The sequence below is a fragment of the Myripristis murdjan genome, chromosome 16 (genome assembly GCF_902150065.1).
Source record: "Myripristis murdjan chromosome 16, fMyrMur1.1, whole genome shotgun sequence".
Classification (NCBI taxonomy): Eukaryota; Metazoa; Chordata; class Actinopteri; order Holocentriformes; family Holocentridae; genus Myripristis; species Myripristis murdjan.
In genome coordinates this window covers 22148039-22164638 of record NC_043995.1, presented here as the reverse complement: position 1 = coordinate 22164638, position 16600 = coordinate 22148039, and the positions used below count along the sequence as shown (strand labels likewise).

Below are 16600 nucleotides of genomic sequence, written 5' to 3'. Positions count from 1 at the left end.
CACAATGACTCAGATACACACAGGACATGCAACGAAAAGCAAATTCTCTTTGTTGTATAAGTGGCACTGCATTTCGGACACTACGGCAGCACAGGGCAGAGTACTTTAACACTTCTCATTTCCCATGCACATAACACATGGAACCCCCAACAGTATAGCACACACACAAACAGTAAAATGCATACAAATGGTGGCAGAAGCTGCAACAAAAAGCAAAACGCACACACACACACAGACATACAGACACACACGCACACACAAACCACACCAAAATAAGCAAAAGGGTTGGCGGGTTGCCATGGGAACCTACTGGGGTGTGTCTGTGGGGTCGGCGAGGGCAGGTATGGGGGCATACCTCATCGGTCTCTGCCGAGCGGCGTGTCGACCACACAAACTCCATGATGGCCACAAACACAGCGATGATGAGGCCACAGATCAGCACCACGAAGATACCACCTATGTTCTCCATGCCCAGGCCTGAGAGTGGGCCACAGCAGAGGTTAATACACACACACACACACACACACACACACACACACACACGAACAACTGTCATGAATTAAAAACTTACATGGTTGAGTAACTATCATGATTCTGGGACTACAAATCTCCTGAAATACACTTTAAGTTAAGATCACCTGAGCTAAACAATATTCTGATATCAAAAATAAAGGCTGTGTTGTTGTTTTTTTACCCCAATACAAGTTTTTTTTTTTTTTTTGAAGACTACAGAATACCCTTGGAGTTGCATGGAAAAAAAAACCTAAGTGTAAATTTGTACTGTATTCAAAGTCAGATTGTGGTATATAGCTTTAGCCTGGTAAATCTAAATTATCTAGATTTAATGATATTTAATGCCAATTTGTGCTTTATGTACTTCAGCATATGCATTTTCTGCTTTTCATCCTCCAGTTTAAACTGTATGGTATGGGTTACAGTTTGTGTATTTGGGGGAACATTTTACACATCCGAGAGTCCAGTTCACAAATTTGATATTACTCTCACATTTGGTCATCAATTTCTTCTCCTCCTGTTCATCTCTACGCAGGAATTGCGGTGCGACTTATCAGCATCCACACACTGACCTTTACACAAATCATGGGCACCAAGGCTGATCCTCATGCTCATCAGCATTGTGAAGAATTGTGTTTACGTTGCAGATTAAAAATAGTGCACAATTTAGTGGCTGCAAATCCTATTTATATTCAGAGACCAATTTTGATGGATCATTATAGTAAAAAGTGACATTTTGTTCCAAGCCGTTGCCATATTTTTCAGAAGGACAACCGGAAAGCAAAAAGCAAGGCCACTCCAGCACACATCTATAAATATTGTGTACTGTGTTCATCCAATCTGGATGGGAGTTGTGACTTTATTTCATGAGCACGCCCCAAACAAATCTGTATGCACAGATTTGTAAACAGTGCACAGATTTGCACACGGATTTGTTTTTCCTTTCATGCAAAGCAAGGGATTTCTGTAGAATACATAGGTTTCTCACCCAACAGCCTGTGTCATACATGCATACAAACGGACACACGCTGGCGCATTTTCATTATTGTTGTCATTTATGCAGGCACAGACTCTTAAGTGAGCAGGCACACACAAACTCACACACACTCACTATCTAATAAAATTCCCATTACACACCACCTGAGACAAACAGCAGACATTTGGGGAAGTAGATTGTGCTAAGCACCCTTCACAAGGACATTAGGTTAGGCATTAGCCATTAGCTGGACTGTAGGAGAGAGTGAGGAGACTATTACAGCAGACATTAGAGAGAGAGAGTGAGAGGAAAGGAGGCGGAGAGCTGCGGTTGACTGACCCTTGGCACGGTGGTCCTCCTCTTTGGGACACTGGCCTCCCTCCCACCATCTCCTCTTCAGGATCTCCAGCCTGTTATTCTCCTGCAGCTGGAGGATGGCCAGCGTGATCTCATCTCTGAACGGAGAGCCTGGCATATGACAGGAAAAAAGGGATGAGAGCAAGCGGGGGGGAGGGGGAGATGCAGCACAGAGGCCATAGAGGAGGCGAGGGAGGTCGGAGGAGGACAATCAGACCTAATGAGAAAGGGGCAGAGCAGAAGTAAAGGAGCAGCGACGGAGAAAGAGAAAGAGGGAGAGGGAGAGGGAGAGGTGGCAGTTGCAGTCTCAAGATGGCTCTGAGTGATCTCACTGTGAGAATAAAGAGAGGATTACTGAGAGATAAAGAGTGAGATTACAACCAGAGCCAGTAAAATACAGCTGCTGGTCAGAAAGCAAACTGCACAGAAGGATGGACTGGAGAGAGCAGACTAGGAAACCCGGGAGTATTTTCAAAACATCTAAACATCTCGGCTTTTGATCTACCTTAAGTCCCTCTAGCCCTCCTCTCCACCACCACATGCTTCTGTCCTCCATGCTGCTGCATCCCTGCTTTATCTCTCTCCATTCCTCCACATGTCTAGTTTCCCTTTCTTTACCTCCGTTTTCTCTCCTTCCCTCCATTCACACTTTGCGGCTCTTCTGATAGGACATTGCTGTGGTTAAACAACACTGATTGCTGTCTAGCCTAAAAAGGAGGTGTGTGTGTGTGTGTGTGTGTGTGTGTGGGTGGGTGGGTGGGTGGAAACGCACTTAGCTGCAGGTTCACTACATACAGTTGACGGACTTGCAGACCTCTTACAATCAAGTCAAGAATCAAATCAAGCATGCACAGGACAAATATTTTCCTGGTCTAATCTCTGGCAATCAGCACAACTTCTATTTTCTCTCCATCTATTTTAACACAATTAATCTCATACTGGGTTTCTTCCTCTGCCAACTGTGACACATTTTTAGTCTTTTTTCTGCTGGTAACTGAGGGAATTAGATGTTTATGCCCATTTCTCTGCTACAATTTCTGGATCTGTTTTATCACACCGTTCACCAGTCCACTGCACATCACACCCTCTAAGCTCCTCGCAGAGGTCGCCGAGGCTACAAGAACTACTCTAGTCTCACCTGTACGCTGCTCCCTTACTTCTGGTTGTGTTTTTTTTATTATTATTTTAAGATGTCAAGTAACTGGGTCTTGAAAAGAAACTCAACCTCGGTAGATGTTATCAAAGACAGGCATTCCATAATGCAAGATTAACAAGTTAGACAGAAAACCTGGGCGCATAACTTAAAAAAATATATCTGTCTAATAACTGATAACTTTAAAAAAGTTACTTAAATGTCTCACTTTAGTATCTTCTGTAATTTGTGTCTTATAAGCAGTGATCACCATGGATGACTTAATCAACATTCAAGTTTTGATGTACAGATTCATATTGCTATGTCCAGTTTTGTTTGTTTGTTTGTTTGTTTGTTTGTTTGTTTGTTTGGCAGCAGTGGTGGCAGTAGTGGTGTCAGTATTACCCAGTGGCATGCCGATGCCATAGCCCTTGGTGTCCAGCAGGCCTCCTATCTGGGTGAGGTTACAGTTGAGGCCGCGGTGGTACTCGTTCATGGTGCTCTCCATCAAGAAGGCGTACTTGGAGTTGAGGACGCGGGCGATGCCCTCCTCTGTGCTCTTGACGAACACGCTGGGCTGCTTGGAGTGCATGTAGTTCCACATCCGCTGGTAGGTCTGGTACCGCGAGTTCTGAGGAGGAAGGAAAAGAGGCAGGAAACTGTGAGCAGGAACAGTAATGATAAATGGAAACTGTAAGCATCTGTTCAGATTTAAGTGTTTGTTTAAGCTTTATAACATTTATTGGTGACACACTTTATCAAAGCTGTCAATAAATTAATAGTTAATTAAATTTCAGCTAATAGTTATCTTACAAATAACAAACAATGAAATGATAATTAATGATGATTACTTATTACACAGTAGATTGTTTATTGTTGCACACATTATATACATTTTATATACAATATTAAGTAATTGTTAATGATTACCAAATGATTTGCAAACCTTTAAGAAATCAGAAGTTACATCATCTATAACCTTACACAGATGGACCAGATATTTTACAACACTGTGTTAATGGGTAATAATTGGTTTGTAAACCGTCTGTAAATATTATTTGGATAGCTTTTGTAAAGTTGCAGCTGATGATTATAATACATTGTTAAATTGTTAATGAATCCATTGTAAACCACCTATAAACATGATTTGGAGGTCTATTATAAAGTTATAACTATCATTTATAATAATTAATTAATTAATACAGGCACAAGTGTTGATTCCAGGGTTCAGGTTGACACAAACCATTAAAAGTTGAAAAGCTTCAACAGCTTAATTAAAAATACTCAGCTTTCTAAAGGCCATTCAAAAAATGTGTAATGATGCACTTCACATCATTTATTACCTATTTACTGAGCATTATTAACGTCTGTTGCTTTATTATAGCCATCCAAATAATGTTCATAGATGGTTTACAAACCAATTATTACCCATTAACATAGTGTTATAAAATATATTGTCCATCTATCTATGTAATGTTTGGTGATACTTAATATAGTGTATAAAATGTTATAATGTATAATGTATATAACAGTAAACAGTTAAACAGTTTATGATGTAATAAATAAACATTATTAATTACCATTTCATTGTTTCTCAACTGTAAAACAACTATTGACTTAAGTTTAATTAAGTACTCAATTCACCCTTTATTAATGATGGTTATTATAAAATGTTAGCTATTTATCTACTGTCTCTTCTAGGCCAAAGTCATAATATATTGCATGGAGGTGGGTAAAAGTGAAGGAGGTGAGAGAGAGAGAGAGAGAGAGAGAGAGAGAGAGAGAGAGAGAGAGAGAGAGCAAAGACCAAAATACACTCAGAACAGAGGAATCAGTTTTAAAGAGAAGGGAAGGGCGAAAGTACAGATCTATGGTACATAACAGAAAAAAAAGGGGAAGAAAGTAGAGGGAAAAAAAAGAGCGAGGTGAATCAAGGGAACAGATTATTCGCTCATGGCTTAGCTGATGCATCATCTTTCATACAGATGGAGTGGTAAATCAGCACTGGGAGGTGGCGCCGCACAAAGCAAAATACAGCAAGCTCAGAAACAGGATTAAGTGTTTAAGTGAACAATTACATGATGTATCTCCTTGCATTGTGTGTGAGAAGAAAAGAAGGGGGGGGGCTCTTACATGTGGATAATGTGGGCGGGTGTGTGTGTGTGTGTGTTTGAGTGTGCGTGCGTGTGTGTGAGTGTGCGTGCATGCGTGCGTGTGTGTGTGGATTAGGCATCGAGAGGGGTAATGTAGCATCAAAAGTGGCTTGTGTAGGCAAACAGAGACCACTGTTTCTTATATCCTCCATATGGTGTGAGAACAAGGGAACGCAAAACACACACACTCACATACACACACACACACACACACACAAGCATTGCCATATAGTCTTTTCCCATGCACACACCTAAACAAATATATAATTTCATACAAAGTACACTCAACCACATGCACTCCCACAGGCCACACACCTACACCAACACACATACTCTCTCTCTCACACACACACACATACAGAAACACACACACACACACACATTCACGCACGCACACACACGCACACGATGACAAACACAGATGCCGACACAGATGCCGGAAGCAGTCTCATAAGTAAACACAAGCAGTCAGCCACTTAACACAAACACAAACAGCCATAAAGAAACTCAGAACAGGAACTCAGAGACATAGTGGCAAATATGAATACAACCAGTCGCTCCAGGCAACGCCATAAAGACACACACACACACACACACACACACACACACACACACACACACACACACACACACACAATTCCACACAATTGTACTTATAAACTGTTTAGACACATATTGCTCTAAAGCGATCCATATAGAAAAAAATCCCACATCTATCAAACATGTACACAATGCAACATGTTCAAATCTCACACACACAAATCAATACCCATTCAAAAACGGAAAAAAAAGGAAAGCACAGAGCCAGCCGGAGCCACACAGTGGTTGAGGGTTTGGCCGTACCATGAAGAAGGTCATGGTGCTTCCTCCGTGGATGGTACCATACTCGATGTTGGTCTGGTCAGCCAAATCATCCGGTGACTCGATGGGAACCTCCATCCTCTGGACGGTCAGGAAGGCGGCCAGGTTGGCCGTGTAGGAGGAGATGATGATCAGGGTGAACGCCCACCTATATGGAGAAGGAGAGAGAGAGGGAGAGGAAGAAAGGTGAGAAGATTAGTAACGGTGGCAGCTCATGTATCCTTTGTTCTCATTACGATTCACTCTGGATAGGAATGTCAGATATATGGCTAACATTTAAAATGTAAATGCCATCTCCTCTCTCTCTATATTTCCTGTCACTCGGTGCTATATTTATCTAATCAAGCGTAAATGCCATAAAAAATAACCCTAAAGCCTCTACATGTAGAATATTTGCCTCAGTATATCCTTCTCAAATTACACTGGACAGCATAATGGCTGAGATCATAGTGGTGGGAAAAAATGTGTTGCTTTTTTATGTGTTTACTTTATTTTTGCTTTGTACAAATGTTTTGTTAGCATTGCCCAAAATCACCCAGGCAGTTGTACCTGAAACAGTTGCCAGTAAAAATATTTATCAAGCATAAATTTACCACTGCAGTTACAAACACTCATTGTGATACCAACGCTGGGTGGAAAAGGCATCTCTCGGTGTGAGGTAAGAGAGCACTGACTTGTTAGTTTTGGGCAAACAAAATTTGAAATATGTCACTCTGGTCGTTACTAAAACATTCAGCTGCTGCAGTTGTGAAGCCGCGCCTAACGCTGTGAGCAAGCATCAGTCAGTGAGAGGTGAACAATCGCTAAAGTGATGAAGTTTAAAATTCTGCAGGCGGTATCTTCACAGAGGAATGACGTGTTCTTGATGATGCAGGAGGAGACAAAGACCCAGAAACGAGGCAGCTAGTGTATTTTGTATTCAGCGAAATGTCAATATGCAAATTATAATATACCACATTAAATCTGTCAGCCTCAAAGTTTAAACTCTCTGCCACAAATATAAACACAAACAAGTCTCACTTACCACACCCCGCTAACACATCTGGTGGACAGGGCTCTGGGCATGATCTCTGATCCCTGCTGCATGAAGCCTCCTACAGGAAACCACAGGCTGTTTCCCAGCGTGTACTGATTCTCCAGCATGTCCCTGCGCTCCCGCAGACACGGGTGGGGGTTGTACCACTCGTAAGGGCTCAACCTGGACAGGAAACATGGGTACAGCGGAATGACCTTCACAGGTCAACCTTCAACACAGCAGTGTATGCCTGCCACATCACTCAACTTACTTCCAGTCAATCATTCGATCGGACTAAACTGTGTAATCAAGGTTTTAAAAGGTGAAAATTCCAATATGAGGCAGGAAACATGTGTTCAGTGAAATCAATGGCAACTGAGCACAAATGTCAGCAGCAAAACATCAGTACAGTACATGATGTTAATGTACTGACCTTGCAGCCAGGAAAAGCACACAGCTGACAGCCAGGTAGGCTAACAGCATGAAGAGCCAGACAGCTGGAGAGAAGGGATCGAGGAAGGAGAAGTATCCCGGCTTCCTCCCCTGGTGCAGAGAGAGAGAGAGAGAGAGAGAGAGAGAGAGAAACAGAAAGAGAGAGGGAGAGAGAGGGACAGAGGCAAAAGAAAGACGAGGGAAAGGGCCCAAACAAGAAACACACAGTGAAAGAGAAAGAGAGATAGACAGGCAGACAGACATGTAGGTGGGTTAGAAAAGGACGTCTAACATCTCAGCAGTCAAAGCATGTCCTCTTTGCACCACAGGAGGGCAGTATCCTTCCCTGCACTTGCCTAGTAGGTCTGCAGCGCTTTGATACGCTAATGCTACAATCCATAAATGCTCTGTTTCACAATGCCTTCTCCTGAAGCATGCTTGGCTTGCATCCAAAACCTCATTAGCAATGTAAAGCTGCCACTGTTACCCAGTTACAGAGCACTGACTACAGAGCAGGTTAAATTGCAGCTATAAATTTCAGTGTGGACAAGCAGTGGATATACTAGTACAAACTAAACACAGCCCAAGCTTCAAACATGAGATCCACTCTCCCGCAGTATGCAGCCTAACTCCTTAGGAGCTCCATCTAGACAGTCTAACCCAGTAATCAATCTGTGTAACCCTGCCAGCTTAAAAACAGTTCAAACAGAAGAAATGAAATCCAATACAAACTCCATAGTCGGTATCGCCCCATAACCCTAGATAACACCCTCACCAGTTGAACTCTGTACAAGATGCTGATCCCCAGGGTCATGAACGGCTTAGAAAAGTCAATAACTTTCTCTCTTTCTGATGTGATGGTGAAGCCAGCCACTGCCAGATCTGCTTTCTATAGGATTGACAGAGAGAGAGAGGGAGGGAGAGAGAGAAGGAGGGAGGGAGAATATTGTAGATAAATACAGGAGCAATATACAGTCAGAACAGAGGAATCAGTATGAAATTTAAAGAGAAAGAGAGAGAGAGAGAGAGAGAGAGAGAGAGACAGAGGGAGGGGAAAAAAAAGAAAAGTGGGGTTAGAGAGCCCTATGAAAATAGAGAGACACTTGATGTTGCGCTGGGTAGATGAAAGCTCTGTTTGTGTAAAATGTTTATTCCGCCAATGAAAAATGTACAGTTAGCACATCCACTTACAGAGAAAATGAAAAATATACAGACACAGTCTCTCCCTTTTTTTTTCTCTCTCTCTCTCTCTCTCTTTCACACACACACACACACACACACACACACACAGACACACATTATCCATGATCCAAATGAGGCTAATTGCAAGTAAGTATTGGGTGGTTGGGCTTTCCACCTGTATAAAACCTAGCAGGTCCCTGGTCTCTCCGCCTCCCCTCCGTCTCTTCCATTAAATGCTAATTGATGAACATGGGCCACTAATTAGAGCTGAGTGATCAGGCAGTGGGGAGGGCAGGAGAGAGCGAGGGAGGGAGAGCGTGGAGAGCAGGGGAGCACCAGCGTGGCAGGCCCCACACAGGGACCACAGCCTGGTAATTGAAGTATACCGTATGGTAATTAAGCAGAGAGGGGCTCTCATTAGCCTGCTTCAACCAGAGAGTCTGTCGCATACACAGCAGGCCCGGACAGGGAAAAAGAAGGCAACAGACCAGGAGAGGGGTGTGTTGTGGTGAGGGAAGATGGTGCAGACACTTTAAGGCAGTGCTGCTGCTCTCTTTTGGGGAATTATCAAGTCAAGTTTTGTCCTAGATAAGAGTCTTACTCCCCTCTGAGGGCAATTTCAGACGTGGGAAGTTATAGCAGTGCTGGCGTTTGGGGCTACAATTTCTGCCTGTGAGTGTGCTGGAGTGTGTACGTTCATATGTGCATGCCTGCATGTACAGATACTGGTTTGGGCATTTGTGTATGTGAGTGTGTGAGTGTGTGTGCAAAAGAGAAAGAGACAGAGTGAGAGACAAAGCGACAAAGTGCTCACCCTGTTGATTAGCTCTCCAACCATGCCAGTCCAAGAACCATTAGGCTCTGGAGCCCCATATAGTCCATCATCCACCAGTTTGATCCTGAAGGAGAATTTCAAGATGTCTGCCAGCTCTCTCAGCATGTCGACACAGAAGCCCTCATACTGGTCATTGCCCTGGAAATCCTGGTAGTTGCCCTTACGCATCACATATGGGTTCTCCTACACATGGGAGACATACAAAGGGCTTCAGCCAAACAACACATTACATGCAGTTTGGAAAAAGAGTTTTGACCAAAATTCACCACTCCAGCACTTCAAAAACAGAGATCCATATTCAAGTATGAGTTGCTCTCACTCTGCCAGCATTCATTATGTGAGAGCAGGTGCCACTGTTTTTTGCAAATGGCAGGGGATTTGTGTCTTTATATGAACCAATTTGAGGCCATGTCTGAATTTAACCAAATGCTCATTAAGAAGAATGAAAAATAGTTGCTGCCAAATGGCTGCAGAAGTTGGTGTGATATTAAAAGAACAGTTCACCCAAGATACACCCCTAGTGTAATCTATTTACCCAGATAGTTTCTGTGCATGATTTGGTGAGAGTTACTGGTACCAGCACTACATACAGTTTTGCAGTGTTCTTTGGCAGGAAATCGTTCCCAACAAAACTATTTGCCTCTAAGGGCTGTGGATTTTATCAGGTACCTGTGTCATTGTTTTTGCAATGAGCTGTTGCTGTTTAGTTTTTGCAAAGTTTTAATGGTTTGAGCTTCACAAAACAGTATTCATCCATCTCCACTGCACTGCGGTGCTCGTAGACAGGTAAAATGGCAACAAACTGGAAACATTTCCAAATCACATGAACTATCTTGATGGGCAGATTGCACCAGGTAAGAGGGAAAATATCTATTTTTTGTATTTGGGGTGAACTATCCCTCAGGGGAGAGAAAAGGATTGCCAGTGTCCTATCACATTTTAACACACAAAGCAGAGTATGAAGGAATCCATCAGGTGCCCACATCTGTGCTATCAACCTGAGAGTGATGGAGCTGCATCATGTGAGACATTGATTTATTGATATGACATTACTCGAACGGCAGCGAAAAAGAGACACATTCTAGTACTTTGATACCATCAAATGGCTTTTGACTGCCTCAATTCAGTGGCACGTGTGCGGTGCTCGATCAGTTCCTATGACAGCCAGAGTGACAGCAAAATTAGCAGAGACAGACAACAGCACAGCATGAGGCTGCAGCCCGGCCCATGCAATGACAAGAAAAAAACTATCTCGCCAGCTTGGTGATCCAGGAGGTAATTGTGACCTTACCAGTATGGTGGTGACAATTAGAGTCTTGTTGGCCAGCGTCTCTGAGACATTTATATCCAGGCTGGTGGAGTTCATCGCAAGGGTATTGTTGGAGTACCAGATCCCAATCTGACAGAGAAAAGCAAGCCAGAGAAAATCAATGGCGATTGTGAGATAAATAATGCACTGTTAAGCTCTATCTTTGTGTTAACCGTCTTACTGTAGCATCAGGCCACACACCATCTATTGCAATTTAAGTAGGGCACTAAGTATATTCAACCTAGTGGTCTATTTTCTAGAGTGCCTTTGCATGTTTAATATTACTGTGCCTTGCTTTGGTATCCACACAATTACATTGTGTAGATCCCTATTGATTTAATTGTCCCCATTAGAGCCATATACCTGCAGCAGCATGCGAACCTTTAGAAAAATCTGCTATTTATGAGCGGGGCAAAGAACAGAGACAAAATGGCAAAGGAGATAATGAAACGTGAATGAAACATGATCATGAGTTTCATTGCCATACCTATTTCCCTTTACTAACATCTTTCTTAAATTGCATAAGAAACAGCACACATATTTCCACTTTATGAGGGCAATAAAGTCAGTTAAGATCCATAAGTGTGTGATTATGACCTAGAAGGTGTGCAGAGGCTGTGGGAGTGAAAGATTGAAGCTCACAGAGGCATTTCTTTGGAAGATGATACTGTACATCCTTCAATAGGTCAGATGAGAGGTAATGACTCCACAGACAGAAACAGAATCACAGTTTTTTCTATGACGCTTTTTATCCTGCTATGACATTTAAGAGTGGTCTTTTTCTCTGTGAACCAGTGCTCCTTCCTACATTGAGGGAGCCGATGTGCAGAAAGGTGTGCAGATTCTCAGAGTTAAAATGTTAGCTCCCGCAGCCTAACTCTCCCACAGAGTTTAAATTTGAGCATGGTTATCAAATGGCATTTAGTGTTAACATGGAGGGCTGTTAGCCTATAGTAGACCCTGACAAAACATATTAAAGGATGGCAGTGACAAAGTTTTTCCTCCCATCAATAAGCCATGCTGCAACTGCTTCAATTTGGATCTGCAGCGATGCGTGCACTTACACTTGATTACATCTTGATTCTGAAATGCGGGTGAAATGCACTTTCAATCCTTTTCATCTTTCTTCTATCTGGCGCTCACTAGAGAAGTCCGCATTGCCAGAATGCACCAACTTGCTCCTATACACCTCCACCAAAATATAGGCATTATTTTGGTTTCCTGCCAAAGTCCTCTTTAATACTGTGCCTTAAATAAATTTGTGGTGGCTTGTTATCAAATGGTCATTAAACGACTGGGGTCAACTGGGGAAATCTGCTCTGCGAAAAAGAAACAAGTAGCTCTCTTCCCTTCTGTCAATACTTCTGCATTAGAGGTATCTTGAAGCAATGTACTTGAACCTCAATTGCTCCCATTACACTGCTCAGTGGTCAATAGTGTAAGAGGTTGAATTGGTCAGAGCCCAGGTGTGAATGTTCCTAATACTATGAGGGGAATGCAGCGGGCTAATGGAAAGGTTCGTGTTCAGAAAAAGATTTCCAGCATGAACAAAATTTCTGAGATGCCAGAATAGAGAGAGTCACCAGATATGAAAAAAGTCCCAGAAAGCACAACTGCAGCCAGGACCGCCTTAGTTGAGTCCAAACTGAATTCTAAGATGAGCTATCTTTACATGCAAGTGACTAGTTGTTACATCGACATTTGAACACCATTAAAAAATGTATGTATTTTGTATTTTTAGATAAACAGAAAAAAGGGTAGAGTCAACATCCGGTAGTGACCAAGACCAAAACAAGTCTGATTTGAAATATGCATGTGACCAAGCTAAAAAAACATGAAAGCAACAAATAGTCTCAAGATCAGGATGACAGTCATGCCAGAAAGTTTATAAATCATTAAAATTCAGTTGACTGTCAGCTGCTGTTTGACCCAGGTCTGTTTGCAGGAAAGTGAATTCAAGTGGGATGCATCAAGCCAACTTCACAGAGGAAAAGAATTTGGTTACTATCAGCTAGAAAGAGCAGGGTCTGTGATGAGGCTGACCTCAGTGTTAAACGCCTCCCCAGGCGTTGTGAAATCAGATGGCTGACCTGTAACTTGCCCAATGCCTACAGGCGATCTGACCTGGCTGCTGCATGATAACAGGTGACTCCTGACCTCTTTGTGTCCTCCTCGGTGTTTCTCCAGGATCCTCAGGGTGTAGTTGGTCCTCTGGCCTTTACTGTTGAACTCCACACGCCCTGTCAAACCATCGTACTCCACCTGGCAGATGGAGGGAGAGAGAGAGAGAGAGAGAGAGAGAGAAGGACAAGAGAGAGGGGGCGGAATCAGTGGGAACAGACAGACAAAGAAACACTGTGTGATGAATACAATTAATGCCTACTTTTCTATATAAAGTCAAACATAGTTCCTCAGGCTATCTATTGTGATTAAGTAAACAGACACAATCTAGAGTACAGTGATGAGGAAGTGGGCTGTGGAGAGCAACACAGACTTAGACAACTAGGAGAAAGTGACTGAGCGAGAGGCTCAAATGGAGCAGCACAGACAGTCTACAGCTTGCTAATAAGACTCAGGACTCCACCTCACAGCTCCACTCTGCCGCTCCACAAACCAGGTGCTGGCAAAGTTAGTGGGAGCTAAGATGAATGGCACGGCGCTGAAGATGGAGCACACCATGAGGTTGACTAACAAAGACAGATGTCAGGCCGGTGGGGAGGAGACAATGAGAGATGGGGCTCGGGCAGCCCTGACGACAGGTCGTCGATGAGAGAAACACAGACAACCAGCGATGGGAGATGACAAGGAATAACAAGAGAGAGAGAGAGGTTATATGCACATGTGATGAAGATGGAAACAGTATCAAGTCATACTGTAGTTGTATTGTTCCCACTGTACAGGAGAAATACACAGCCTGAACATAATTAGAACGAATGGAGCATATGGATGGATGTTACTGTATATATACTGGCTGCAATGCAAAGATGTCTTCCTTAATATGTTGTTTAGTTTCATTGCCTGGGAACCAGAAGAATCTGAGAGCTCATGTTTTATTTGTTCTGGCAGATGTGATGGGGCCCCTCTCCTATTCAGACAGGTCTCCACCCAGCCTGGAGCAGGTTGGGTGGAAATCTAGCCAATCACAACCATTGATCTAATATGGGACAGGTTTGGGACAATGACCAACAGAGGAGCACTGTTGCATTTCGTAAAGAACCAAGATGGCTGCCGCTGATGTGGAGCGGCTTGTTGAGTCTGCTATCACAGCAGTATTAAACAAACTAGACAGTAAACACCCTCTAAAAGAAGAACAAACAACTGCAGTTAAAGTTTTTTTTCTCTCTTGTCACTGCTACGTCACATGTTGCATTGCTCTGATTGTTCGGAGGTCTATCCAATCGTGTCCAGAGGCATTTTGGTCTGTGACTGCTGCTAACACCCCTTGGAAATCAAAAAATGAACAGAGAAGTTTCAGACTAATTCGCAAATGCGATTTGGTCGACTTGTTTTGGACATTTCTTTTGCTACAAGAATAAAAATGTTGGAAAAAGGCGAGAAAATTACAGTTCTGGAAACAAGATGATTAGCACTGGAAACGTCCCACTGGCGGATTTTTTCCACTTGTTTTAGGAAAAAACAAGACATGTAGTCTAAATGACTTAAGAGGGAGATTTTTTTTTTGCTGTGTAAAATGGATCTTGGTGGTATTAATGTGAAAATATGAAAAAAAAAATACACTGAAAAATCTTTGTGAAACAGTTTATATTTAACCCAATTCCTCCAGACACAGGATTGCCTCTGTCTTGCGTGTGTCTGTGTTCGTGTGCGTGAGCCAGTGCATTAGTGAGTCACTGTACTGTACGTATGCACACGAGCCAGCGCTTTTATAAAGCTAACCATGCGCAGGTAGTTCATAAGGCTGGTCCCATGTTGCCAGATCTGAGGCGAGGTGCAGCTGAGCGGCTTCACTCCGATTTCCTGACTGCGGTTCAATTCCCTCACCGCCCCCACCACCACATGCACCGCATCAAACATCAGCGCTGACGAGAGCTGTGGAAGGGAGCAAGGGAACACAGGAGAGATGAGGGAGAGAGACAGAGGAGGGTGAGGGACAGAAGGAAGGGTAGAGGGAGGGAGGGAGGGAGGAGAAGCATGGGGAATAAAGAAAAGGAGTCAAGGGAGAAGATGTGATGAAGGACAAAAAAGGGAGGTGTGAGCGCAGAGGAATGGAACGGTTAGGAGAGATGAAGGGGGGGAGGAGAAAGTGGCAGAGGAGAGAGAGAGGAGAAGAAGAGATGTGAGGTTTAAGTAAAACAGTGGGGTAGAAGCACAGAAGGATACATCAATAGACATTAAATTCAAGCCAAAAGCCGGCTGAATCTCTTTAACTGCAGCATGAATCAGAGAAAGGAATAAACTTAAGGTTATCTAGCATATAAACAACTTTTACTGGACATCTCATTTTCATTGTATGCATTTTCGTACACTTGTGTTGTTGTTTTGTGCGTGTGTGTGTCGAGGGGGGGGGGGGGGGACTGACCGCAGGACCGGGGTAGGTGAGGTCACAACCCTCCCTCCAGGAAAGGTTGAGGCTCCTGATGAACTCCAGGTAGAAGGGATGGGTGGTGTTGAACATGGAGAAACCTACAATGTTGGACTGCTCATCCACTATATCATCTAATCTCAAGAGCGGAAAGTCCTGAAGAGAGAAAAAAAGAGGAGGGGGGGTGATGAGGCAGGTGACAACATGTGAATCAAGTCACGGCACAGAAGAAAAATACTGTGCAAAGAAGAGTGTGATAAAGGAGAAGAGAAGCCGCGAGAGTGACAACATCTAATCTCCGATAGAGAGCGGGAAGAAGAAAAGAGATAGACAGGTCGGAGAAGGGAAAAACGGTGATAGAGAAGGAGAGAGAGAGAGAGGGAGGTTGATGGAAATGACTCCGGTCGCTGTTTGTGGCGGCAAACGAAAGACACTTGGATGTGAAGCACAAGGCCCGCGGCAAGCACACGGGGCGGAGAGAAGGGAAACATTACAAAAATAAATAAATAAAAGCACATGCCATAAAGTGACACATTGATTTGAATGATGTGAAGAGGAGGAGAGAGGAGGGGAGCATAACAAAGAGGCAGCTGAAAATACCGGAAGCGCAGACAGAGAGAGAGAGAGAGAGAGAGAGAGAGAGAGAGAGAGAGAGAGAGGGAAAAAGGGCTGTCGTCGCCTTCACCTCAGACCCCCTTTTTTATTCTCCCAGTTTCTCTCCCACCTTCCTCTCCACTTTCACAGCCTCCCACAGTGCCATTACTTCTCCAATCGCTCCCTTTCCCTCTTCTACCTCCATCCTCTATCCTTCATCTGTTCTCTTTCACTCGCATCCCTCTCTCGTCTAGCGTTATTTGATCCGTTGTGCAGCTTAACTCGTGAAGGGTCAGTGAGGAAGGAGGCAGGAGAGGAGCAAACAAAAACAGAGTGATGGGAGAGACACAGGAGAGGTGGGATGGAATTAGTATGCTCTTACCATGGTGGTGAGGATGTACTTGTAAAATGCTGATGTCATCCCCAGCTCCGATGCCTGTAGGATAAAACAAAAGTGAGAGGGAGAGAAACAGAGAGAGACAGAGAGAGAGAGAGAACAAGATAAAAAAACAAAAAAAAAAACAAAGGGGAGGCAACAGAGTAGGTGGGACACAGGAAGGGTGAGACATAGAAGGAGAACAGAGGCGGAGAGAGAGAGAACGAGGAAACAAAGCAAAGAAACAAGGGCGAGAGGGAAAACAGAGAGCGAGGGAGACAAGCGGGAAAGGAGGTAGAAAGAGTGATGGGGAGAGACAGAG

General features: G+C 43.5%; 1 protein-coding gene across 1 annotated transcript in view; it reads right to left on the bottom strand.

Annotated features, from left to right (window-relative positions):
* grik5 (glutamate receptor, ionotropic, kainate 5) overlaps window positions 1–16600 on the bottom strand; it is a 72460-nt gene that overhangs the window by 4540 nt on the left and 51320 nt on the right. The window contains exons 7-19 of the mRNA XM_030073141.1: window positions 16285–16338; window positions 15306–15464; window positions 14663–14815; window positions 12923–13027; window positions 10748–10855; window positions 9436–9639; window positions 8215–8328; window positions 7441–7550; window positions 7017–7190; window positions 5975–6140; window positions 3384–3609; window positions 1829–1957; window positions 356–477 (exon numbers count right to left, since the gene is read on the bottom strand). Coding sequence (XP_029929001.1) covers window positions 356–477; window positions 1829–1957; window positions 3384–3609; window positions 5975–6140; window positions 7017–7190; window positions 7441–7550; window positions 8215–8328; window positions 9436–9639; window positions 10748–10855; window positions 12923–13027; window positions 14663–14815; window positions 15306–15464; window positions 16285–16338 — 1824 coding nt within the window. The remainder of the gene's footprint in view (window positions 1–355; window positions 478–1828; window positions 1958–3383; window positions 3610–5974; window positions 6141–7016; window positions 7191–7440; window positions 7551–8214; window positions 8329–9435; window positions 9640–10747; window positions 10856–12922; window positions 13028–14662; window positions 14816–15305; window positions 15465–16284; window positions 16339–16600) is intronic.